We start from the raw sequence: 27,111 nt of genomic DNA, 5'->3' as shown, positions 1-27,111 counted from the left end.
GTCTTGTCCCCGGGTGGCTGTCCTAGGAGACAAGGTCCTTCACTGGGTCTGTCTCTGGGGCTCATCTAGTTTAGTCCTGGTCTCTCGGTGACATTTAGGGCTTTTCGAGCTCAATCTTGCTGATCTACCAATTCCGGCACTGGATACTGTACGTATCCCATCCGGGAGTGTACTGTGTGACCCATCTGGTCTGGCTCAGTCTGGGGGGCCAGTGTAAAACAAAGTTAGCCTGAATGCACTGTAAGTCGTTTGGATAAAAGCGTTCTGCTAAATGCCATGACAAATGTAAATGTAAAAGGATTACAAGCTCAGCATCTGGTGGCTCCGTTGACGCTCGGAAAAATAGAATAAGAAACAGACTAATATTATCGTAGATACATTCTCTAACGATGTAGCAAGTACATTGTGTGTTTATGGAAGTGTTCCCAGTTCCGGTTGTCCTAATTAATGCAAGCCTAAAAAATCCTTTAACGGATTTGAATATTAGAATTGTGTTATTGTGTTATGTGTAAGCAGGATAAAGACATGGGTCTTTAATCTAGATTTAAACTGACAGAGTGTTTCTGCCTCCCGAACAATGTTAGGTAGGTTATTCCAGAGTTTTGTCGCTAATAGGAAAAGGATCTAGCCGCCCGCAGTTGATTTTAAAATTATAGGTATTATAAAAATTGCCAGAATTTTGAGAACACAGCGGATGTGTGGAGGACTATTAATGCAATAAGAAGCTTGTTCAAATGCTGAGGTGCTAAACCATTCATGCTTTTTTATAAGTAATAAGCAAGATTTTCAAAATCTATATTATGTTTAAATAGGGAGCCATTGCCCCCCATTGCCCCCCCCAGTATTGAAAGAGACCGGGCTAATATGGTCATACTTGGCCTGGTTCTAGTAAGAACTCTAGCTGCTGCATTTTGAACTAGCTGAGTTGTTTTATTAAGCACGCAGAGCAATCACCCAAATAAAGCATTACAATATCCAACCTTGAACTCAGGAAGGCATGAATTAACGTTCCTGCATTTGACATGAGAGCATAGGTCATAATTTAGAGATAGTTTTTAAGATGTAAAATTGCCCAGTTTTTACAAAAAAAGCTAGAAATGTGGCTTTCAAATGAAATATTGCTATTTGCCTGGTTCCTAACATGATGACGAAGAATTGAACAGAGCAGCCATCGAGTCTTAGACGATTGTTCTAGGTTACTACTGCAGAGGATTTAGAGAGCTGATGTTTTTTCAGAATTTAGCAGTAAGAAATTACTCGTCATCCAGTTTTTTTATCGACTATGCATACCGTTGTTTGTTTTGCCGGGCCGCGAATTTATGTAGAGCTGATTGTCATCAGCATAACAGTGAAAGCTAACACCGTGTTTCCTGATGATATCTCCCAGAGGTAACATGTAAAGCGTGAAAAGTAACGGCCCTAGTACTGAGCCTGAGGTATCTCCATTACTGCACTTCGTGACGTCAGATATGACACAATCTTCATTTACTGCTACGAATTGATGCCGGTCAGATAAAGAATGATTTTGAACCATGCTAATGGACTCCTACTTCCACTAATGCCAAAACAAAGTCATTTCTAGTCATTTCAAAAGAATGTTGTGTTGTCAATCCGAGTGTCGAAGTGTGTGTGGAACACAGCATTAAGATCCAGTAGCACAAATAGAGAGATAACAATAGCCACGGACAGATGATAAGAGCAGGTCATTCGTTACTCTAAGGAGAGCAGTCTCAGTACTATGATACGCTCTAAATCCTGACTGAAAATCCTAACAGATACCATTTTTCTCTAAGAAGGAATATAATTGTGAGGACACTACCTTTTCTAGTGTATAAAACTGAAAATTGAGATCTGACATCAATCAACAATTAACTATGATGAGAGGATTAAAAGGCTTATAACAGCCAGTTGAAGGTTTTGGGGACATATCCTTAATTGACAATGACAAAAATGACTAATAGTCAGAAGACGGATCTATGACTTCTGGAAAGCACCTCTTTTAGGAGCTTAGATGGAATAGGGTCTCAATATCGCAGCTCATCGTCTCGGTCCAGTTAATCTGACCCCGAGGTCTCCTGTCCAATTGCTGGCTGTGACAGATGCTTTAATTTCAGCTTGTGTTTGTTTGATCATGTTTGGCTTTAGAGTGATCACCTCATTGCTCCTGAGAGTTTCTCGGCTGTGTTCTCTCTGCGGTTTTTACAAGAATAGTACAAACAACCTTGACTGTGTACATCTCCAAGTTCACTAGCAGAAGCTTGCCCTCTGCCCTCTCAGTTCAGATGTGTGCTGACACAAGGACGTTTTTCCCCAGTTTAACTGATGTATATTATTTATTCGGGTGCTGTGTGGCGTGGCCGTGAGGCACAGTGCGCTGAGCCGGTTAAAATGCTGATATTTACATCATTTGTGTAATTGCCAGCCATTTCCGTCTTGTGTTTATTTTCTCTTCCGCTTTGCCAGCATCATCATGAATGTATGCTTCAAAGCAGTTCAGAGAAGATGAAGGAAGGCTGTTGAAGGTGCTCTTTCAAGCACTGGCGGATGGTGTGTTGTTAGATGTTTGAAACTATGTGAGGTTCAGGTTGATTTTTACATCATTTGTGTGCATCTGAATGCTTACAAATGTCGTTAAACTGGTTGTTTAAATGGTTTAAAATTATTCAAATTCAAACTAATACACCAATTACACATACAGGAATTCCACTAAGTAGCTACTGTAACAAAGTTTGAGTAAAGTGTGATTGGTTAAGGGTATTTATATTCTTGGTAAAGACAAAAAAATAAATAAAATAAAAAATAAAATATCAGCAACAGCATATTTTAAGAGAAAAGCTTTGCGTTTACTCGTTTACATATTTATTATAAAAGTATGATTCCAGCATTATTGCAGTTTGACAAACCAGTCAAATACGTTTCCAACCTTGTTCTACAACACTATTGCTGAAACAAGACAAAAGTCAAATCAATGATGCTATCTGTACTTGTGTTCTTGATCATATGGATATAACATTTAAAGGGGTCACATGATGCGATTTTCTTAAAATTTTCCCTTTTCTCTTTGGAGTGTTAGCAAGCTCTTGGTTGAAAAAAAGAAGATCTGTAAAGTTGCAAAGATTAAAGTCTCAAATCCAAAGAGATATTCTTTATAAATGTTAAGACTCATCCATGCCCTCACATCTCTACGTCAGTATGTGGGAAGATTTGCATAACGCTGCCCAGATGTTCACGCAAAGAAAGAAGGCGTACCTTTTATTCTTGTTATAGTATTGTTGTTGCCGTCGCCGCCATATCGTATAGACGCTGTGTGTTTCACTGTGAAAGCAAAAGTACTTTGTGTGGCCTTCCAAAAGAGGACGATATCCGCTTCATCATACCTAGAGCTGACCGTGCTGGTCGCTGAGGAAATACATCAACTTTGCACTGTGGATCACAGAATGGGCTTTCACCGTGGATGAAGCAGAGTCCAGCTCGGGGTCGTCACATGTGGTTGCCGCAAGCCCAACGGACGCTCCTTCGTAGAATCCACTCACTCTAGGCTTCCGGTCTCCGCTCACTCAAGGTGTGTGATGCTGTTTCGTTGAGAAAGCGAAACTACTTTATTTGGCCTTCCAAAAGAAGAAACGACTAGAAATCATGTTTATATCACGTTTATAATGGGTTTTATGTTTATGTCTCGTCGCTCCGGCCGGACAAGGCATCACAATATGTTAAGGGGCGTAACATTTCCGTCACACACTTGAGGCCTTCGCCCATTTACAACGTGCTGGTTAGCTGGCCAATCACAGCACACCTCGTTTTGAGAGCAATGAGCCTTGTAAAAATCAAACGCGTTTCAGAAAGCGGTGCATAGAGGAGAAACAATAATGTACAGTATGTGGAAAATAATGTGTTTTAAACCTTAAACCACATAAACACATTTCATTACACCAAATACACAAAATAATGTTCTTTTTAGCTGCATCACATGACCCCTTTAAATAACAGTATATTTGTAACGCATTTTATTTAGGTTAACTAACAATTTGTAATCATTATTTTCAAAAAGTTCATTAGTAAACATGTACAAGCACATAATCCTCACATTTATATCTATTTGAATATGTATTAAGATAATGATCTGATAACATTTGTATTGATGTTTGTTAATGGATCTATGAATGCAATTTATACAGTGTTACCTTGTTTTCTTTGTTGAAATAAAGCTGAATTAAAATGTAAACTATGCAATAACTTCAACGTAAATGAAAATAGGAAATTTTGGTTTAGCAACTAACTGAAATACATTTTAAACAAAAAAACAACAAAAAAAAAAATAAAAACAAAACAAAAAAAAAAATAATAATAATAAAAAAAAAAAAAAAAATAATAATTATAATAAAAATTAAAAATTCCTTTAGAAATTGGAAGTCAAATTACCAATTTATGACCCATTTTTTTTTTGATAGTTTCAAAATGACCAGTTGGGGAAGTCGTGGCCTAATGGTTAGGAGAGTTTAAACCTCCTAACCCTAAGGTTATGGGTTGGTTGAGTCGCGGGCCGGCAATACCACGACTGAGGTGCCCTTGAGCAAGGCACCGAACCCCCAACTGAAAGTGAAAGTCGTGACATTTGTCAAGTATGGTAACCCACACTCGAAATTGGTGCTCTGCATTTAACCCATCCAAGTGCACACACACAGCAGTGAGAAGTGAACACCACCGTGAACACACACCCGGAGCAGTGGGCAGCTATATCCAGCACCCAGGAAGCAACTGGGGGTTCAGTGCCTTGCTCAAGGGCACTTCAGCCATGGTTATTGAGGAGTGGAAGAGAGCGCTGTTCATTCACTCCCTCCCACCTACAACTCCTGCCAGCACCGAGACTCGAACCTGCGACCTTCTGGTTACAAGTCCAAATCTCTAACCGTTAGGCCACAGCTGCCCACAACTGCTCCCCGGGCGCTGCAGCATAAATGGCTGCCACTGCTCCGGGTGTGTGTTTACAAGTGGTTGTTTGTATGTGTTCACTGCTGTGTGTGTGCACTTTGGATGGGTTAAATGCAGAGCACAAATTCTGAGTATGTCACGGCCCTTTTTTTTTTTTTTTCACTTCAAAGAATCTCAAAGAAACAGCAGCAAGTAACACACTGAAGGTGACATTTTTGAAGTAGAAAGAGTAATAGAAATATAAACAGTATTTTCTTGTAAAGTGCTCCATACTCTATCTTATTTACAACTTCAGAAAAATCATTTTTACAGTGGACTTCTTATAGTATATTAATCTTTAAAAGTACTTTTGTGTCATTTCATTGTTAATGGAAGAAAGAAAGTCATGCTGGTGTAGAATGAAACGATGGAAATAAATAATGCCAGAATTTAGGGAGAATGATTTATTTAAGTGCAGTTTCTCTTTTTTACATTTCTTTCTGAATGACAGGCTCTTTCTTTCATGTCGTTTTGATTCTTGGAATCATTCCTTGGAAGCTCTGCTGTTGTCCAAACACCTGGAGGTTACTGTGTGAGTGTGCTGCTTGTGTCCAACAACTTGTGAGGGTGTGTGTGTGTGGTGTGTGTGTGTGTGTGTGTGTTAAAATAATGAAGGGACTGTGTGTTCCTTGTCCTTGACACCATATGATATAGGCTATTCAGAGATGCTAGCTGGGTTTGAAGAATGGGGAGATCACACCGCTTTGGCCATCATCATTACAGCCAAACACATCAGCAATATATGCCAGCTCTTCATGAGAGCTTGGAGTTTTGTTGTGCTCTTTATGCATCATAAAATAATATAAAGCAGTGATAAAACCCTTAAAACCATACATATAGTGTTAGTGACAGTGATGTTTGCCTGAGCAAAATTAAAAACTTTAGATTAAGGAACACTATTCACTGTTAACTAGTTACTTATTATTAGCATGCATATTATTAGCATATTGGCTGTTTGTTACTTATAAAGCACATATTAATGTTTTATTCTGCAAGACAATATTTTAGATCCCTTAATCCTGCTCAATACCTGAACTTAACAGCTACCTCACTAACTTAAGCAACAAATGGGGAGTTTATTGAGGCAAAAGTCATATTTATTAGTTAGTTAATATTAGGAATTGGACCTTAAAATAAAGTGTGACCAGATTAAATAATATTATCCAGTGTTGTTTAAAATCAACCCACGTTTTCCGCAGTCACAACTCATATATCATCTAAAATTCAGAGTTTCACACTTATTATAAACAGGACTTCGCTCAGTCATTCATGTGCACTGAACTTGTAATTACACTGGTTCCCAGCTCACATGAAGGGCACATTGGTTTGCCTGATAAATCTGGGATTTTCCAAGCTCTTGCAGAATTGAGTTTGGCTTCCCATACTTTCAGTGTGAGAGATTTGTGGGGTTATTATTTTTAAAATAATCATGAATATTTACTGGGGAAATGTTTCAGAGAAATACTGTTGTCATGCACGGAGCTAGAGGAAATGCTGGGGTTGTGTCATAATTAATGTTAACCTAAAGCTGATTCGGTCCAGAAAAATGAAGTCCAAATGTTTACAAAGAGCTGATATAAATGTGTTCATGAAATGTACTTCACTGATCATGTCCAAACGCTGATTTGCATATCCATTTTAATGTACTTTGCATTTTTGCTTATATATCACATACCCCTCTCTCTGTTTCAGAGGCGTAACGGTGTTCTGATGTCGCCGTACTCAGTGACGTCATCAGTAGGTGAGCGTCGATTGGTTGCGTGGTTTCAGGTGGGCGGAGCCCAACGTGGCGAGCAGGATCTCTACCGATGCCTCACTCAGTCGACATACGGAGCCGCAGTGTCAAACTTTGCTGAACTAATCGTCAGAGGTATGTTCAGTGTTTCTGTCAACTATATACTAGATTTATTTATTTGCAAGTGTGTTTTTGTAAATAACTTAATACTTGTTACATAAGTCTATTTAATTCTTAATTCTGATTGGTTGGCGCTAGTTTTCAGGTGCGCAATTATTTTTCAGCGAAGCAATTCTTGGTCTTTTGACTGCAAACTCCAAACTCTCTTTCACAACAAAAATAAAATAAAATAAAATAAAAAATAAACATTTATTTTACTATTATACATTCATTTATAATAAATACAATATAAAAAAAAACATAAAAAAATCCCACAAACAACATTATCATTAAAAAATAAATACAATAGACAACAAAATTTAGCATATTCCCACAAATTACATTCTCATTAAATAAAAAAAAAAATAGTCCCAATACTAATTATGCAACAAAAAAATATTAAAAAAATTGTGAAATATTTATATATCATGCCTAATCAATGTCTTCTGAAACAATAAAATGATAGATGTGTGCGACAAATATTTGTTGTGATACTGAAAACAACACTCTTGATTAACCCGCATATGCTGTTGGCTGAAAGCTATGATTTATAGTTTAAAAAGATTCATCAGCTGGAGTCGCATGGATTACCGTCATGTTCATTTTGCATAGTTCTTTTGCAGAAAGATTATTATTGGATTATTTTCCTAAAATCCTTTGTTTGTGTATCTGAATAAAGAAAGTCATATACATCTGGGACGACATGAGGGAGAGTAAATGATGAGAGAATGTTCATTTTTGGGTGGACTGTCCCTTTAAGACATGCGGATTTAAATGAAATATTTAATCAGTGTCAGATGGCCCCTTTGTGTCTAAGCTGATGGGTCTCAGCTAGAATAAGGAACCATAAATTCCAGACATTACACTTCAAATTATATCATACTTCAGCCATTATTCTCTGATATTGTCAGGTTAGTCTCTCACAGCACAGAACATTCTGGAATCGTCTGATCCTCTGAACTCCCAATCAAAACACCGGCACCTGAGCGCGTCTCGCTGATGCTCTGTAACATCACGTCTCTTCAGCAAAAGCCAAAAGCCTGAGATAGTTGTAACCTCTCTGACTAGAGCCCTCCAGAAAGAGCCGGCGGACTGATTACAGTCATATCCACCAATCAGAGACATATCTCACCCAGAAATAACCAAATTACTGGTGCAATCAGTTATGCAAATGACCACACGCTGCCTCGTCATGGCCCTGGCAATGATTCCGCTCGCTACAAGTGGCTCTCGCCATGGTGGTGTGATTGAAAGAGTGAATGAGTCACGGTTCTCCCGGAGCTGAGGTAATGCCACTGAAAGTCCACAAAACAAAGGAGTAATCAATGCTGTTGTGTTCTGTTTGAGCGAGTGAATTACGTACTCCACAGTGGCTAGAGTTTATTTTTTAAATTCCTTTATTAGCTGCTGAAGTGTGCTGTATTTGCGTCACAGTGTGATCACGCAGACATGAATAGAAGAGCAACAGGAGCAATCCATGATGCTTTGCATGTACTTCTTAATTCAGGCAATTTCCTGTCTGTCAAAATAGACTTACCAGCATGAAACCTCACTTACCATTCGAACACATAAGTCCACTTCAGATTATGATTAGCTTAACTCATACATCAGTGACTGAGCGAGCCGTTACTGATTTATGAGTCATTTTTTTTTAGTTATTCGTTGCAAAGAACTGGTTCATAAGAATAATATTATTTGATTAAAAATGCAGTAAAACAGCAACTTTTGAATGTCAGTGTTTATAGGATCAGCTTTAGATTCAACACAGAATTTGGGATAATTTTTGTACACTTTCTAGATTTGCTTTCTAGATTTACTTTCTAGAAAGCAAATCTACTTTCTAGATTCACTGGAATAAAAAGGGTCTGTTAGGTGCATCCAATCACTGGAATAAAAAGGGTCTGTTAGGTGCAGCTCATAATAAGCCGGTTAAATAGGACCAGTGGCTTTCCAATTGTCAGCAGGCAAGCGTGAGATGCAGAAACTTCTCCTGTGAAAGCAGTTTGATTCTGTGTTCAGGCATGTTTCTCTGCATCTGAGCGTTCATTAGCTTGATTCATATTTGATTTTTATATTGAAATATTATAAGGTTTTGCAGTCATACTGTTATACTGATAGCATCTCTTACAGAGATGATGATTCATTTCAATTGACAGAACAGAAAAACCAAGAAACAAATACAAAAAATCTAAACATTACAAATATCAACACATTCATAAATTTTTAAAAAAATAAAAAAATAAATAAAATAATAATAAAATAAAATAAAAATACACAAACAACAAAAAAAATCTCTCTGTTTAGTTTATTACCATATTACCACTACAGATTAAATAGTGAGACATATGCGTCCACTGCATTTTTTTTTCTAGATTTTATATATATATAAAATATATATATAAAATTACATCCCAGGGGATACAATTTCCCAGGTGTGTGTGTGTGTGTGTGTGTGTGTGTGTGTGTGTGTGTGTGTGTGTGATATATATATATATTATATTAGAATCCTTTTACATTTGTAATTGAAAATTTATAAGTGTGTGTGTGTGTGTGTGTGTGTGTGTGTGTGTATGTGTGTCCAATTCTCGCTATTAACTAACTGTTATCTAAGAGTTTCCCTTACAATTACTACTAATAGTAATAAATATAAATTTATAATTTAAGTTAAGGTAGTGAGTGAAGGGGTCTGATTAACATTTTGAAAATTTTCTTTGATGTTAAATAACAACTGGGTTCAATGTGCACTGAAAGTATACTGTAATCATAGTCCAAAAGGAATATTTATTAAAACTAAACTGCAAAAAGAATGCTTATTTGATATTTGATATTCAGAAACTTGGCGATAACACTTTAGAATAGGGAACACTTAATCACTATTAACTATGACTATTAACTATGACTTTTTCCTCAATAAACTCCTAATTTGCTGCTTATTCATAGTTAGAAAGGGAGTTGTGAAGTTTAGGTATTGGGTAGGATTAGGATTGTAGAATAAGGTCATGTAGAATAATGCAGTAATATGTGCTTAATTAGTACTAATAAATGGCTAATATTCTAGAAATATACATGCTAATAAGCAGCTAGTTAAGAGACCCTAAAATAAAGTGTTACCCAGTATGTATAGATAATATTAATCCTAAACACAGAAGATTAATTTACAAAAGAGTTAATGTGGTAAAGTTTTCTTGTGGCTCAGTGGTAGAGCATTGAGTTAGCAGCGCAAAAGGTTGTGGGTTCGATTCCCAGGGAACACATGTTAGATAAAAAAATGTTAGCCTGAATGCACTGTAAGTAGCTTTGGATAAAAACGTCTGCTAAATGCATAAATGTAAAGTCTGTCAATCTTTTTCTGAAGAATCTCAACATCCGAAACGATTACCTGACATCTATTTCCCTGATAACTTTAGTCTGATCTGAAAGTATTAAGTTGCACATTTCATCGTGAGTTATTTTTGCTTCTTTCTTTCTCTTGCTGTACTCTGTTGTAGTCCCGCCCACACCGATAGCTCCGCCCCAGCTGCTGCGCTCTGGCCCCACCTACCTGATCATCCAGCTCAACACTAACTCTATAGTGGGCGATGGGCCGGTGATCCGCAGAGAGATCGTGTACCGGGCCAGCCATTCGCCCTGGTCTGAAACACACGGAGTCAACTCACTGACGTATAAAGTCTGGCACCTGGAGCCGGATACTGAATATCGCATCAGTGTTCTCCTCACGCGGCCCGGAGAGGGTGGGACCGGCCCGCCTGGACCCCCGCTGGTCAGCAGAACCAAGTGTGCTGGTGAGTGGAATCCATTTTCTTCCCCATTACTCAGTTATTAAATGTTTCATATTATATATTGAAACATTTAATATATTATATTATATATTATATTAAAATATTATATAATATTTTAGAGTAAAGTGGGTGAAAATCATCCACTGATTTTCATAAGAATTCTTATGAAAATCAGTGGATTTTGTCTGTGGTAAATCTGACCGCCAACTGTTTTCAGACAGATGTTCAAGGCACCGCAGTAAATTAATTTACTAAGATTTTACAGTTTTTTCCCCCAGTTACCATGGATGCACATGCATGAGATTATGGGATGTCATAGTAATGCTGTTACATGGACTCTAGCAGAGAGATGAGCTCAAAGATAACAAAAATAGACAAAACATTTTGAAAACCACAATTTCATTTAGTTCAAATTGAATCAAGGATGAGCCAAACAGAGTCAAGTCGTCTTGTATAATCACATTTTGGATTTATTCTCTGGTCCTCTGAGGAGCGTGTGTTATTTGTCTGGATAAAGTAAACTGGACACAACTGTAGTATAAATGCAGTTGTGTTGTAACCTTGCTTTTGGACTTCGTAATATATCAATGTCGAAGGTGCTCTGAGACTCTATACACATCTTTCACAACAACAACAACAAAAAAACATTCCCCCAAAAAAAACTACACACCACACACATTGCTAATGTGGCAGACATCTTTATTTTTTGTATCTGATGTTGAGGCTGGTTTGGTGCAGATGTACAGTAAAGGCGCATTATTGCTCTGTATGTATGTATTACTCTGCATAATTTCATATCCATATCTTTGAATATTTATATTATAATTTATATTAATATTATAATATATCCTTCCCTCTACTCAAGGAGTTATTTTCATGTATGTACGGTATATTAACATTCAGATGACCTTATTATTTACAAACAAACAAATACATAAATACATAACTGTGTGTCCTGGTAGTGACATCAGTTCAAACTAATTCAACATCCATCTCTGAATTTTATTTTATTTTATTTTATTTTATTTTATTTTATTTTATTTTATTTATTTTATTTTATTTATTTTTTAATTTATTTTATTTTATTTTATTTAATTTTATTTTTAAGTATAAGTTAATTTAATTTAATTAATTTAATTTAATTTAATTTAATTTTAATTTAATTTAATTTAATTTGAATCAACATATATGCAGTTGTTTTAAAGATTTAATGGATTATTAAGCGTTGTGAATAACTTTTAGCATATATTATATTTACAGGCTTTATTGAAAGTGTTACTAAATGTTAATTAAATCAGAAATATGCTAAATTAACATTTCAAAAAATATTAAGACATCATTCTAAGCTTGATATATTCAAAATCAACTTATACCTCATTAATATTACATAATAGACACTGCGGGCCAACAAACACACCTTGTTCTTTTCTGTCTTCATAACTCATTATTTTTTTTATTTTTTTTCCTTCTGTCTTTGGCCTTTTTCCTTTACTCCGTGTTTTTCTTTTTCTTTCTTTTATTTCTGTTGCTGTATTTCTCTCTCAGTCCTGAGTAAATTACATTTATATCAGAGGACAAACTTGAATTCTTAGAGGATCTATCTCTGTCTGCTGTGTGTGTGGCCATTCCTCATCAGGCCTGTGGGAGTTTCAGTAGATGTGTCTCATTAATTAGTGTAATCAGCTTGATTTGTCTGGAGGACTCGGAGGGAGGGCAGAGGTCTGCAGGCTTGACTGGACACTGACTTTCTCAAGCAACGAGGAGTGTAAACATGAAAACACACTTTACCCCCCAAAAATCAAAAGAAATAAACATAAGGAATTATGTTTTCACTGAGGACAAGGAAGTCTATTTTTATAGAGTGTTTGCATTCAACATTATTTTCATAACAACTACCCCTAAATTATCATAGCTATAATACAAAAAAATAAAAAAAAATTTAATGTTCATTACCAAAATGCATTTTACTTTTGTTTGTTACACAAAATGAACTAGTTTAATAGTTTGTTTACTGTTTGTTTATTTATTTAGTTTTTGTAATTTGCATATTCTCAATACTCATTACTGGAATTGTTATTTGTATTCATTCATTTATTCATTCAATATTGTAATATTTACCTTTTTGTAACCTTTACACACACACACACACACACACACACACACACACACATATGTGTGTGTGTATGTGTGTGTATACCATTATTAACTAGTTGCTTATTAGCATGCATATTATTATTGGCTGTTTATTATTACTTATAAAGTACTTATTAAAGGTGTCATGACATGGGTTTATTTTATGGGTTTATTTTATTATTATGGTCCCCTAGGTGCAATTATAGTATTACTATAGCTTTAAAAAAAAAAAAAAAAAACTTTTAAAATGTAGTGAATTATGACATTTTCCCACCCTGTTCCTCATCCTTTGATTCAAACAGTCCTGTTTTTGGGTGTTTCCCCTTTACGAGTTCAGTGTTAACGCCCATGTTATGATTGGCTAACGACAGTGCCTTATGGATCAATTATTAACACCCCCAGCCAGAACATTTGCGGATTTGAGCGTAACCGTTTAGTAGCGGTGTGTGTATGCATTCGAAGCGATGGCTCTTGCAATGATAAAACCTAGTGCCTTTATATGTTTTGAGCACATCTGCGTGTCATTTGTAATTTTGGTGCCTGTACACAGACCCACTCGCTGTCCGTCGACTGAACCACTTGTGAGGTGCGCGGCGCGCCGACAACGATACGAAATGAGCGTAGTTGTCTTGTGCTGGAGGCGGTCATATGCAAATGGTTGGGAACGTCACTTCGCACCGGTGACGTCACTTCGCACCGTGGATCCAGAATGAGCTGTATTTAGAGCTTGATTAAATAAATGGCTCGTTTATAATGGGGAGGACGTCTTAAGCTATGAAACTTGCAGGACGTTTTAATGGTACAAAGACCTCTTATATTCCAAAAGATCAAGGCAAATTTGGTTTCTCATTTCATAACCCCTTTAATACCTTATTCTGCATGACCACATTTTTAGATCCCTGAAAGGGGTCATATGACGTTGCTAAAAAAGAAAATGATTTTGTGTATTTGGTGTAATCCAATGTGTTTATGTGGTTAAATGTTTAAAAAAAACATTATTTTCCACATAATGTACATCATTGCTGCTCCTCTATGCCCCGCCTTTCTGAAACACGTCAATTTTTACAAAGCTCATCGTTCTGTAAAGTGAGGTGTGCTCTGATTGGCCAGCTATCCAGTGTGTTGTGATTGGCCGAATTTCTCAAGCGTGTGACGGAAATGTTATGCTCCTTACCATACTGTGATGCCATGTGTCCCAGCGCGATGAGACAAAACCAATAAAACCCATCCAGTGGGGACATACAGTAATTACTGGTTATAATGACTTATAGTATCTTTTTATGCGTTGCGTTGTCTATCGCGCTGCGTAAACATGAAACCATGTCTGGAGAAACCACAAACAACAAGCCCAAATTACAACTCATTAGATAAGAGACTTTACTCTTTGCAACTTTACAGATCTTCTTCATGCACCAAGAGCTTGTATGTGTTAGAAGCGCCAGACTGTGCTTGCGATGTTGGAACCCGCCCCACTTTATAGAAACAGACACTAGCATTGTAGGCTACTCTCACAGGAAACAATCCTCGCCCTAGTCATGTCCTCTTTTGGAAGGCCAAGCTAAATATTTTCGCTTTCACAACGAAACACACAGCTTCTCCACAACAGGAGAGCAGGGATCTCCAACCCTGCTCCTGGAGAGCTTTCTTTCTTTGAGTGAACATTTAGGGAAATCTTATGCAAATCTTCCCACCTCGTGACTTAGACATGTGGGGGTGTGTTTTAGATAAGAGACTTTACTCTTTGCAACCTCACAGAAACTCTACACATAAAACATCTCATTAGATAAGAGACTTTACTCTTTGCAACTTTACAGATCTTCTTCATGCACCAAGAGCTTGTAACACTCAAAAGAGAAAGGAAGAATAGAAATTGAACATATGATCCCTGTAATCTACCCCATACCTAAACTTAACAACTACCTTATTAACTATTTATAAGCCGCAAAATAGGAGCTTATTGAGGCAAAAGTTTTAGTAAATAGTCAAAAAATAGTAGTTTTAATGTATTGTATAATCTCATGAATATTTATAACCACACTTATAAAACATAATATCTATTCATTGTTATACCTTCAGAAAGCCAAATGCATTAAAACATGACAAACAAACCAGTTCAAATATAATAAGGAATCTGCAAATATTACAGTGCATTTAAACCTTGGTAGCAATTATTTAGGAAAAGATATAATCCATTATAACATCATTATGAATACATTTATGCATTATCCATAAAGTGTTACCAGATTGTTTCTTAGTCTTAAAATCTTAAAATGTGAAAAATGAACTGGAGATGTTTTGGTAGAACCTCTTTTTTATATTTATGTTTTCAGTTTTAAAATATAATGACGTTGTTTATTCATCAGAGTGCATTTGCTGTAGAGCTCCTAATGTTTTATTGCCAAGTGTTTTTATTTTTACAGACACACAGGACTCACTGGGCTTGTCTCCTGTCTGTCTTTTGGTCTGTCTGTCTCTGGGTAGAAACACTCGTCAGAGTGAGAGAGAGGAAATGAAAGTGACAGGAAAGACATACCAGGACCCCTGCCTTCACACATGACATGTGTAATTAACTCATAGCAGCTCTAATCGCATCTGCACTAAGAGAGAGGAAGCAGAGCTTCGTGAAATGCTAATTTATATATAATGAGAACTCTTTGAATTACCTATGAAATGTACTTTAACAGCTCTCTCTCTCACATACACTTTATTAATAATAATCAGTCTTCTCCCCGGCTCCCCCCCACCCAACACACCACGAATCGAACTACTCTGTTTTCCAGGGAAAACATTATTTTATGTTTGTATAAAGAACCTGTGAAATCTAATATGGAGATTTGTGTCTTATAGTCCACATCTGCTAGCTTCAAGGCAGATGCTTGTGTACTAAAATCTGGAAATGTGTTGTAAACTTTTGTGAGCCTAACTAAGATAACAGATGTGGATTTTGGTCAAGGTATCAAAATCCTCTTCCACAACATCGACAAAAATTTCTTGCTTCTTAAATAAACCATCCAATCCACCAAAATATTTTTAAAAACACAAAAAAAAACTAAAAACAAAACAAACAACTCCTTACCATTATTCTTATAAGTATTTGATGCATGATGGTGGAAAAGCAGCTTAAGATACATTGTTTTGACTAAATTCTATCATCACGTATCATATATCATCATGTATTAAAAAAAAAAGGTTATTTATATGTAGATTTCATGAAGAACCTTTAAAGTCATCGTAAAAATGGAAATTTATACAAGTTCATATGAAATGCATAATATAGGTCTTATTGTGCACAATTCATCTGTGCATATTTCATTTTTATGTTTAATCAAAATTTCAAAAACAAACAAAACTCAGACTTGAAAATCGTATGCAGGACTTCTCCAATCATTTGGTGTGTGTATCTATAATCAATCAATAAAACTTTACGTAATTGTTTGATGTCTTGTAATCCAAGGTGTCAGACAATGCAAGAAAAATGTTTATAATATTGAAAATATTTAATGATGATATTTAAAGCATTCAATACTAAACAAGCAGATTTTTGTGTAATCAAAAACTAGACTATGTTTGTTTTAGGCTTATCAGAGTATTGTGCCATTAGCTTAGCAATATGATAACAGCAAACGCAAGTGAAAATGTGAAATGTATAAAACTCAGTGCCTCTTCTCTCTCCTCAGAGCCCATGCGTCCGCTCAGAGGACTGACGGCGTCGGAGATTCAGTCCCGTCAGCTGCTGCTGCAGTGGGAGCCGGTCGGCTACAACCTGACACGCTGCCATACGTACTCCCTGTCGCTCTGCTACCGCTACTCCACGGCTGCTGGGGGCGGAGCCAGTGGGAATAATGCCACGGTGAGGGAGTGTCTGTCGGTGGAGCGGAACACCTCCCGCTTCACGCTCCGGGACCTGCCTCCGTTCCATTCCGTTCATGTGAGGCTGGCGCTGGCCAATCCTGAGGGCAAGAAAGAGAGCCGAGAGGTGACCTTTCAGACGGAGGAAGACAGTGAGTATTTAAGTATTTGTTTATTTATGCAGTAATGTAATGGGAATTACCTTTTTGTAACACTTTACATTAAGCTTTTTTATATAATGTGTTATACAAGTATTTTTATTTGTGCATTAATGCATTAACTGTGTGATGAATAATCATAACCACAGTTATTTATATATATATATATATATATATATATATATATATATCGTAATTGTTACACCTTTGGAAAATATAAAACATTAAAACATAGCTAGCAACCAATTTCAGATGTATCAAAACATTTGCAAATACTATAATGCATTTTAACTTTGGTAACATTTATTTCTGAAAATATATTATTGTCACGCCACTGGACTGTCTGAGTGTGTTGTTGCAGCCAGTGACCTAGTTTTTCCCTTGTTTGATTGTGATATCCTATCCACCTGTGTCTCATTAATTACCTTGTTATGTTTTGTATTTAGAGTGTAGTCTGCCCCATGTTTGGTTGTCGTGTCTAAAGTGTCTATTCAGCATTGCTACATGCTTGTTCCTGGTTCCTTTGTTAAATAAAAGACTGTTATTATCGTTATACCCTCATTTCGACACTGACTACGTTTACATAGTCATCAGTAATCTAATTATTTCCCTTATTCTAAATAAGCCAATATTATGATTATGGTGTTTACATGAGTTTATTTTAGAATATTCCTTTCATAATCCCGTTTTACATGTTATAGTGCATAGATCGATTAATGCCACACGTCATTACATCACCAGGTGATGCCATCCGACGTCCCCTCCGGAATTTTCCCTTAAAAAAACATATAGTTCAACTTTGTGATGATGCCATGTACAGTTTTGGGTGTTTCACATTTAATTTTATGAAAGCGTTGAGTGCAGTTAATTATTTGTATGTGCATACAGACGATGGCAGTGTTAAAGCTCTTTTATTGGCGTCAAACGGTTGACCACTGCCGTGTGTGTATCCTGTTGCAAAATGCGTCGAAAAGTCCTAGGTGTTTACATGTCTATTCTGCACTTCAGTAATGCGACTAAAATAGGAATACTCCACATGTCTTAATTGGATTAGTGTTTACTTTGATTATGACTTTAGTCAGATTAAGGTAATCAAAAATCTCTGTTTACGTGGTAGATTCTTAATCAGAGTATTGTCTTAATCATATTAAAACTGGAGTATTGTTGTCCATGTAAACGTACCCAATTATGCATTATAATGTATACTATGAATACCTTTATAATGCATTATACGTCAAGTAAAGTGTAACCAGATTGTTTTGCATTATGGTGCTTTTAAAATCGTAATGGTTTTTAGCAAAATAGAATTTTTTTTTTTTTTTTTTTTTTTGATATGCTGAAATATGAACAATAAAAGCATCAACACTCCATCGTCATATCCAAACTTCAGCTAAATACCATTATCACTCCTCACTCCTTGATTTAGTAAGAATTTGTGTAATTCAAGTCGCATAATCAAGAATTCAGACATTTCAACTATGAAAACCACCTTTTAGCAAGCGGGGAACATTATCATTATTAAATCAAGCACTAAATGAACAGACCTTGTGCAGATACATTCACAGACATAATGAGACAGTATTCTCTTGATTGAACACACCAGCATTTTCACTTCAAGGACTGTTTTTGTAAACTCATAACGCATTTAATCCATTAGTGTTTAAGAACCTTGTTCTTCAGAACAAAACCCCCAAACAGCTCAGTAAATGGCATAATCGGTTAATTCTGCACAAGTGTTTTCACTTCTGATGAAGAGTCGCATTATTACACTTCTTATCCTCATGTTGTTCATAAGCTTTCTGAGTTTGAAAACTTTCATGTATCTAGAGTTTTTTTTTTTTTTTTTTTTTTTTTTTTGGCCATAAGCCATCCATCTTTGAAAAAGCCTGTATTTATCTGAGCAATTATGATGTGGCGACCACAGCAAAGCCCAGTTTGCCCGCAGTGCTCAAAGCCCAATTATAGTAACAACACAAATATTGACTCACAGAACACCACGCTTCAGCATAATTAAATGGAAGATCATACTTTTAAATGGAAGTATATGCAAAATTAATGAGCTAAGGCCACCAGCAAAATGGAATAAAGATTTTTTTTTTGCTTATTTTTGCATTTTTTATTTTTTTTATTTACGTCATGTGTCAGGCGGCGCGTGTTTGCATTCTCATGCAAATGCATTAAGATGAAACCCTCAGAGGTCAAGCAAAAACCTCTCCATCTGAAAATGAACACGGCTCAGAATGAATGCTCTCCATTTATCATTTTCTGAAATTAAAAACATCTTTTCTGTTGGTTTATTCATGTGTTTTGTACAGCGACAGAGCTTGTTTGCGTTTGATGTGTTTGGTTAATTGGAAACAACCTCAGGAACTGAAGTTAATGAATGAATTAATTCTGCAAGTAATGTTAAATTACTGGTAGTCAGCATGCTTGCAGACAGAGAAAGAGAGAGGTAAGAAAAGAGAAGCAGGGATATAAAACTCTCTCTGCTTTTCAACCTTTTCAAGTGTCTCGAAGAGATGGGAAATGCATGGAAAGTAAACAGTTTTGGTTAGATTCTGAAAGGTCTTGGATGACTACTCATTTTCACTACTGTACTAGTCAGTGTTGACTTTATCTCAGCACATGCCGTGCAGCATCAGCAGTCTTCTGCCAACTCCAGCGCTTTAAAAACTTACGTCCTAGCTGTTTAGAAGAGATTTTTTTTTTTTGGCCTCAGTACCATTTTTATTATTATTATTATTTATTTTTTTTTTTTACTCATTTAACATTTACAGGGTTAATCATTTTAGAGACGCTTTTTTTTTTACTTCTAACAATCAGATCAACGAGGGGAAAACAACAATACAGCACAATGCTATGACATTAATATTGCTACAGAACAAAGGTAGGGTTTTTTTTTTTTTTTTTTTATAAAGAATATGAGAGAAGAAGAAAAAGAAAAAATTAAATATCCTAGTGTTTTGGTTTTCCTGCAGGCGAAAAAATGAGTCTAATATTGGAACTGCATAAACCAAACAAAAAAAAGCATATATAACATTACACATGATCAGAATGTCAGGTTTTGAATCTGAATCTTCAATTTTATCACAATCATAACATTTCCCATGTTCAGAATGTGAGTGTTTGGTTTTGTCTCAAGAATTTCAATGGTTTCATGCTCTCAACAGCCAATAATTGAACACACAAAACAGTACAACATAATCAACAATTCAATTCAATCCAAAATATACAATACACCATATAGTTTGATTGGATGTATAGCCTTTGACATAAACAACAAAAGATATGGGAAATGTTTTCTTCTCTCTTTTAAAAGTCAAAAATTTAATTTATTTACCTTTTTTTCTCTCCTCAGGTTACACCTTTATTGTACAGTACATGCACTTACAGTCCACTTCACCAATAAAGTAGAAAGTAACTACATGGACTACATTTACATCAAAAATCAATATAATTGATAAGTAATAGGCTATTTCCTGTCCTGTTTTGACCCCCTCATCAAAACACTCTGTGTGAATAGGTGTGGCGGATTGTAAACGCAGAAGTTAACGCTCTCTACTGTGATTAGCTAACAGTTGTGAATGTTTGACATCCTACAGCCTTCATGGAGGGACAATGTTGTGATTTAGGTCAAAAACACATAAATACTCAGTACATATCAAAGCAAGCAATAGTGAGCATGTATTAAAAACAGTTACTCAAACTTGTCATTACTGACATAACCAACATATCCAAAAAAAACCAACAGAAACATCAAATAATTTAAACTCCAAACAGGCTCTAAACTGAAAATCCTGCGTCAAACTGTGCCTTGTTCGTAAATGAATCCACGGTATTGTCATGATACTAAGATTGTAACAAACAAGCAGGACAATGAAGATGAAGATAACTCCAAACAGGCTTTAAAGGGGTTATATGATGTTGCTAAAAATAACATTATTTTGTGTATTTGGTGTAATGAAATGGGTTTATGTGCTTTAAGTTTTAAAAACACATTATTTTCCACATACTGTACATTATTGCTTCTCCTCTATGCCCCGCCTTCTGAAACGCGTCATTTTTTACAAAGGTCATCGGTCTGAAAAGCGAGGTGTGCTCTGATTGGCCAGCTATCCAGTGCGTTGTGATTGGCCGAATGCCTCAAGTGTGTGACAGAAATGTTACGCCCCTTACGATACTGTGATGCGTGTCCCAGCACAACCCATTACAAACGAGGCATTTGTTACATCCGGTGGGGCCATAATTAGTGATTATAATGACAATACCAGCGGTTCTCAATTCCAGTCCTTGTGCCCCCCAGCTCTGCACATCTCTGTAAACTCTTTGTTAACACACCTGATTCAGCAAATCAACAAATCATAATTAAGCACCAAAAACGAACTCTGTTCCGATTTGACATGGTCCCTACACAGTGTTCATTGCTCCCATTCCCTGAGCAGGGGAAATCTGTTGAAGTTTACTTCACATTCAAAGCATTCATTCATGGATTTGCACTGTGCAACATCTTCACACACGGACAAGTGTGACATTGTGTACCTCTGTAAATAAATACAATTAAATTCACGTCTCGCACACACTTCAATGCACTTTGAATGGAACATATATGTTTGCTTCAAACTAGAATCATGGCGGAATATCCTGTGATATCCACTTCGCAGTGCACTTACGTTTGATTAGAACAAATGTCTGAAGCCATAAGAGAAACATACAAAATGTGTAGAGCAGGGGGGTGCGAGGCCTGAAATTGAGAACCGCTGACTTATACATTCTTGTTACGCATTGCATTGTTGCATCGCACCGCATAAACATAAAACTATGTCTGCATTTGTGTGATCGGAGAAACGACAAACAACAAACGCTACTCTACACTGCTCAAAACTCTGTTTGAATTGTCAGTGGCAAATTCTTAAAATATGAATCATACCTACAGACTGTGAGTCAGAACAGCCGGGATTGTAGTCTACTTTACCAGGATCAGGAAACAGTCCTCCATAAAATGCGCTGCACACATCTGAATATTTGGGGTTGAACAGTTTCTTGAACAGTGTTGTGAATACAACTTAGGTGTGATTTTCACACCTTCCTCATTTAGTTTGGTTTAATCGTACCAGAGTTCGTTTCCCCTTTGGTGCGGTTCGTTTGGGCAGGTTGAAAGCAGCAATCCGCACTCGGTGCGCACCAAAGGCGGACCAAACAAGCGTACCGAGACCTGCTTGAAGAGGTGGACTCGGTACGCTTTCAAACGAACTCTGGAGCGGTTTCGTTTGTGGTGATAACGTGATCCGACCTCGAACAGACCCAACTGCAAAAAAACTCTGATAAATTTTTTGGACTAAACAGCTGCCGTAGTCAGCTGCGTTGTGCAAAATGGGATGAGGCAGTGTTTGTTGGACAGTTTGCACTTTAGCATGGCCAGCTCGTGGATTAATGCATGCCTCCGCTTGAAGTTACAAGCGATGCCCGCTCGCTGTTTGCAGTGCATTAGAAGTTTTGTTTTCAAGTGCCGCATCCGCGCTTCATTAATAGAAATGTATTGTTTGCATATTGTCGTGTATACAAACAATGTAATAGATTATGTGCCAGGGACAAAACCAGCCCGCGCAAGTCGTCTCTCCATAGCTGTGGTTGTGTCCGTTGAGCTTGTTTGCGGCTTTTCCTCTTAATGTTGGGAATTTTCTCCAGCACGTAAATTCTGACCAATCGAAAAAAAGTTTAGGAAATACGTCATGGCCAATGAGTGATGTGGATGTTGTCATGTGACTGCATTTTGGTTCGTTTCAACTGGTTCGGACCAAAGTAATCAGTGTGGTGTGAAAAGGACCAAAAAAGCTGAAAAATTGCTACAATGTATAATTGTTTTGCCCTTGGTTCGGACCAAATGAACCTGAACTAGAGATGTGAAAGCACCCTTAACCACTGATTTCTAGTTGTGTCCTCTTTTGCAAGACCAAACACAGTAGTTTCACTTTCACGATAAAACACACAGTGTCTCCACAACATGGCACCGGCGGCAACAGCGAGAATAAAAGTTACGCCGTCTTTTCTTTGTGTGAACACTTGGGTGTCGTTATGCAAATCTTCCCACATCATGACGTAGAGATGTGGGGGCGTGGTTGACTCTTAACTTTTATAAGAATAACGCTTTGGATTTGAGACTTTTTGTCTTTGCAACTTTTAACAGATCTTCTTTATGCACCAAGAGCGTGTAACACTCCAAAGAGAAGGAAAAGTTGAAATCGCATCATATGACCCCTTTAATAAAATGCACAGTTGTTCGCGAGGGGCTGTCGCACTATTTTGTGTTTATTTTATTATTAAAGTTTTATTTAAATGTTCGCCAGTTCCCGCCTCCTTCTTCCCAACTGACGAACTGTGTTACATATGTGCTTTATAACTACTAATAAATAGCCAATATTCTCGTAATATGCATGCTAATAAGCAACTAGTTTATACAGACTATCCTCAAACAAAAACGACCCTATAGGTTGTTTGTGCAAGCACCTTATTACGACCTATATTTATATTTTAAAGTTTAGTGTCCTCTATCGGGCGTAAAAATAATGACAGTGTCGTGTTGCATTTGTCGTCATGAAAGGACATATTTATTTAAATGCAATTTGTGGAATTTTTACATGGTCCAACCCGATCTCACAGCAATTTGTACATATTTAACTAGATGGGTAATTCATATGAATTTGTACGAATGACCACACCTAACCCCACCCCTAAACCTACCCTCACAGAAATCATGCAAAATTGTGTTTTATAATTCATATATATTTTATGAGCATGTGCATTCTCTGGGATCGAACCCATGATCACATGATTGCATGTTGTCATATAAAGCGATGCTCTACCAACTGAGCTATATAATATGGAAGTGTTCTGTTGCCGATAGGGGCGATTACCGATTGTAGTATACGCTCTGATGGGTCGTATTTCAGGGTTTTGGACAAATGACCTATGTAGGCGCATTAGTTGGAGGACATGTTGAGTTAATAGTGAGAATTGGTCCTTAAAATAAAGTGTTACCAGAGCATAGGGATAGTTCACCCAAAAATGAAAATTATGTCATTAATGACTCACCCTCATGTCGTACTGAAATCAATAAGGTGTGCACAGCTAGAACAGAATGACACAAACTAACAACCATGACAACAAATACTTAGGGAAGACGGTGCAAACTGAAAACAAAGTCCATGTGATGTGTGTGAGTGTGACAGGTATGAAGTGAACAAAGGACCAAGTTCTTACTGAGGTGATCTGGAACTTCAGTAAAAATGAAGTTCATCCACTTTTTCCTTATGTTGGGATCTGATGGAAGGTGATGCAAAGTCAGTGTTTGTCCACAGCTTGGCTCTGCACAGCGTCTTGTTGTCTTTGGAGCGTCTTTATCGTTTGGTTTCTGTGTAGACCTGTGTTTGTCTCTCATGTTAATCACACTACATGCGCTATCGCTGGGCGGGGCTAAACAGGCACTGATGTAGAATGGTGGGCGGATCTAAACAGGCAGTGAGATTAGAATTGGTGGGTGTGGCTAAACAGGCAGTAATGTAGAATCGGTGGGTGGGGCTAAACAGAGAGTGATGTAGAATTGGTGGGCAGAGCTAAACATGCAGTGCTGTAGAATCGGGTGGGTGTGGCTAAACAGGCAGTAATGTAGAGTCGGTGGGCGGGGCTAAACAGATAGTGATGTAGAGTCGGTGGGCAAAGATAAACAGGCAGTGATGTAGAATTGGTGGGCGGGGCTAAACAGACCAGTGATGTAGAATTGGTGGGGCGGAGCTAAACATGCAGTGATGTAGAATCGGTGGGGCGGGGCTAAACAGGCAGTGATTTAGAAGCAGGTGTTGATCTTCTTCTGTGGAGATGGAGTTTAGCCTCACTATTATGTCACAGAGTGGCACATTTCACAACCTGCTATTTTGGCAGATTAACTTCAATATAAGCTGCTTTTTAGACAATGATACAATGAAACATATATGTCAAAAGATCAAAGGAATTTTGATTTCTCAGTTCCCTTTAAAATGGGTAGAGTCATGGTGGGGTTCAGGGTCGTACCATGGCTGTAACCAGTGTTTTGAAAATGAGTGAGGTGGCATTAGAACTGTGCTATAATACCACCTACAAATACAACTCATGCACTAAAAACTGTAAAAGGGACAGACATATAGATGTTTGTGAAAGTTGTTTTCTCTGTTTGGGGGGATGGACATTCAATTAGACCATATTTATTGCATCAAAAATTGTTAACATTTTACTATAGGTTAGGGGTGGATACATGTATCATTTGTTTATTATTCATGCATCAATACTTATTACTGTTTAGATTTCAATAATAAGCAATGCTATATAGATGGTAACACTCTCTAGTGTCTCTTATGAATGTTTTTTTAGCTCGACTTTGTGAAAGTATGACTACTATACTGAAATGAACTTGCATAGAACTTCTTCATAGCCAGGCATTTGCATATTTTAATTTCATTCTGTAACCTAATTGTCCTAGATATCTGTATACTAGTGTTTAAATGCTACTGTTTTGATAGCGTTGATCATGTTTCTGACAGATAATATCATGAGTTTATTATTATTATTATTATTATTATTATTATTATTATTATTATTTTGCATGCATCTGCCTTACCCAATGTGGAATCCTGCCAGCATAACCTCTAGGCTTTTTTGATTTATGACAGTTTTGTGCCAACAATGCAGTAGTTGCCAGATATTGCTATGAAAACAAATAAACTGATAAATAAATAAAATAAAAACAAGCATTTTTTGAAATATTTTGTACATAAGATAAGATAAAGATAGTGCATCTATCCCTAAAACTGCAACATCTCACTTTTTTACTTTCTAAAAGTGTCAAACTAAGATGAAATACAAAGGCCAAAGACGCTTATAATAGCTGAATCTGGAAACATGTTGGAGGTCGAGCCTGCACCCTCTTTCACCCTCTCAACTCTATTAAGCATCGTTCACTCCACCAGCGTCTCAAACAGTGAATTAGTCATTCAGAAAACATATTTTATTTTTGAACATGAAAAATTTACTAAGAACATAATTCTGTTTTTGTCTAACAGTGAATTAGTCATTCAGAAAACATATTATCATTGAACACAAAAAATTCAACAACCACCGTTAGTACATAGTTATTACATAGTAATTAAAATCACAATTATTAAATAACAGACGTTTCCTTTATGTTATTCTTTATAATTGACAGCAAAAACAATAGCAAAACTCCTAATTTTCTGCTTATTGATAGTTAGTAAGGTATCATGTTTCGGTATGGGGTTGGATTAAGTGATATAAAATATGAAAAATAAGACTTGCAGAATAAGACATTAAGACATTTTGTACTTTACAGTATATAACTAATGAACTGACAATATGCTAGTAATATGTATGTTAAGGCCTGGGACACACTTAGATGATTTTCAAATCTTAACCAATTTTAAAATCATAGGAGACCATAGACATGAAGAATATGGGTGATCTTCCTTTTCAGTACTCTACCCTTGTGGCATGTTTGTGGCTGCCAAGTTTCAGCTATAGAACGCATGCAACATCTGGTAGGTGACGCTTGCTCTCTCTCATTTTGCTATCAACGGTATCACGTCAGAGGCAGACTGATCAAGTGTCAGAAATATCAAACAAAAACAACAACAACAATAATAATAATAATAAAAGAGGAAAAAGATAGACCATGCAATCCTTAATTGCAATCATGCCTTGAAATAAGTTTTGTCTGAGATCTGTGTCATGTGTGCAATGCTGAAAAACAGTCTCATGTTTCTTATTCATATTCATATAGCCCCAGCACAGCCCGAAATGCACGTCACATGACCATCCATGCAGGTACAACCATAGATATCAGTTAGTAAACATAGTGAGGTTTTTGCATGGGCGGAGCTTAGGTGGAGGCAGAGAGATTCCCTGTCTGCTTCTCTAACTCTAGCTAGCATGTTTTGTGTGCTTGTTTTTTAACAGTGACTTAATATTTAATGTAACTCACTGTCCGGGACCGCAATGTTAATTGAAATGTTAACTTTAACTGAAAGGAAACCAGACTGGCTGACTCGCACTCACACAATGGATCTGACAGGAGTGACCTGACACACATACCAGATAAACTGAGTGTGTATAGTAAATAGAAACTGAGGGCATATCAATCTTTATTGCACTTATGGCAATTGTAGAAAGACAGTTGTTACAGACGTTTCCTTTATGTTATTCTTTATGCCTCTGGTCATTGGTTAACTTGTTCCCCAATGTCTGATTAGGTGGGCATGAATGAGAAATCTTTAGACATGTAACCAAT

General features: G+C 36.7%; 1 protein-coding gene across 3 annotated transcripts in view; it reads left to right on the top strand.

The window, feature by feature from the left end:
• The window catches only part of LOC109073749 (receptor-type tyrosine-protein phosphatase U-like), a 279,985-nt gene that overhangs the window by 175,727 nt on the left and 77,147 nt on the right, over nucleotides 1-27,111 (top strand). For 2 of the 3 annotated variants that reach the window (XM_042753984.1, XM_042753983.1), the window contains exons 1-3: nucleotides 6,626-6,838; nucleotides 10,351-10,644; nucleotides 16,452-16,775. In XM_042753984.1, coding sequence (XP_042609918.1) covers nucleotides 6,679-6,838; nucleotides 10,351-10,644; nucleotides 16,452-16,775 — 778 coding nt within the window. In that variant the 5' untranslated portion in view covers nucleotides 6,626-6,678. Of the gene's footprint in view, nucleotides 1-6,625; nucleotides 6,839-10,350; nucleotides 10,645-16,451; nucleotides 16,776-27,111 lie in introns of those variants that run through there. The other variant, XM_042753985.1, reaches the window with a different exon arrangement.

This window comes from Cyprinus carpio, unplaced genomic scaffold, assembly GCF_018340385.1.
Source record: "Cyprinus carpio isolate SPL01 unplaced genomic scaffold, ASM1834038v1 S000000972, whole genome shotgun sequence".
In the NCBI taxonomy this organism is placed as follows: domain Eukaryota; kingdom Metazoa; phylum Chordata; class Actinopteri; order Cypriniformes; family Cyprinidae; genus Cyprinus; species Cyprinus carpio.
Note: the sequence above shows the minus strand (reverse complement) of the source record. Positions and strands in the feature narration are given on the sequence as shown.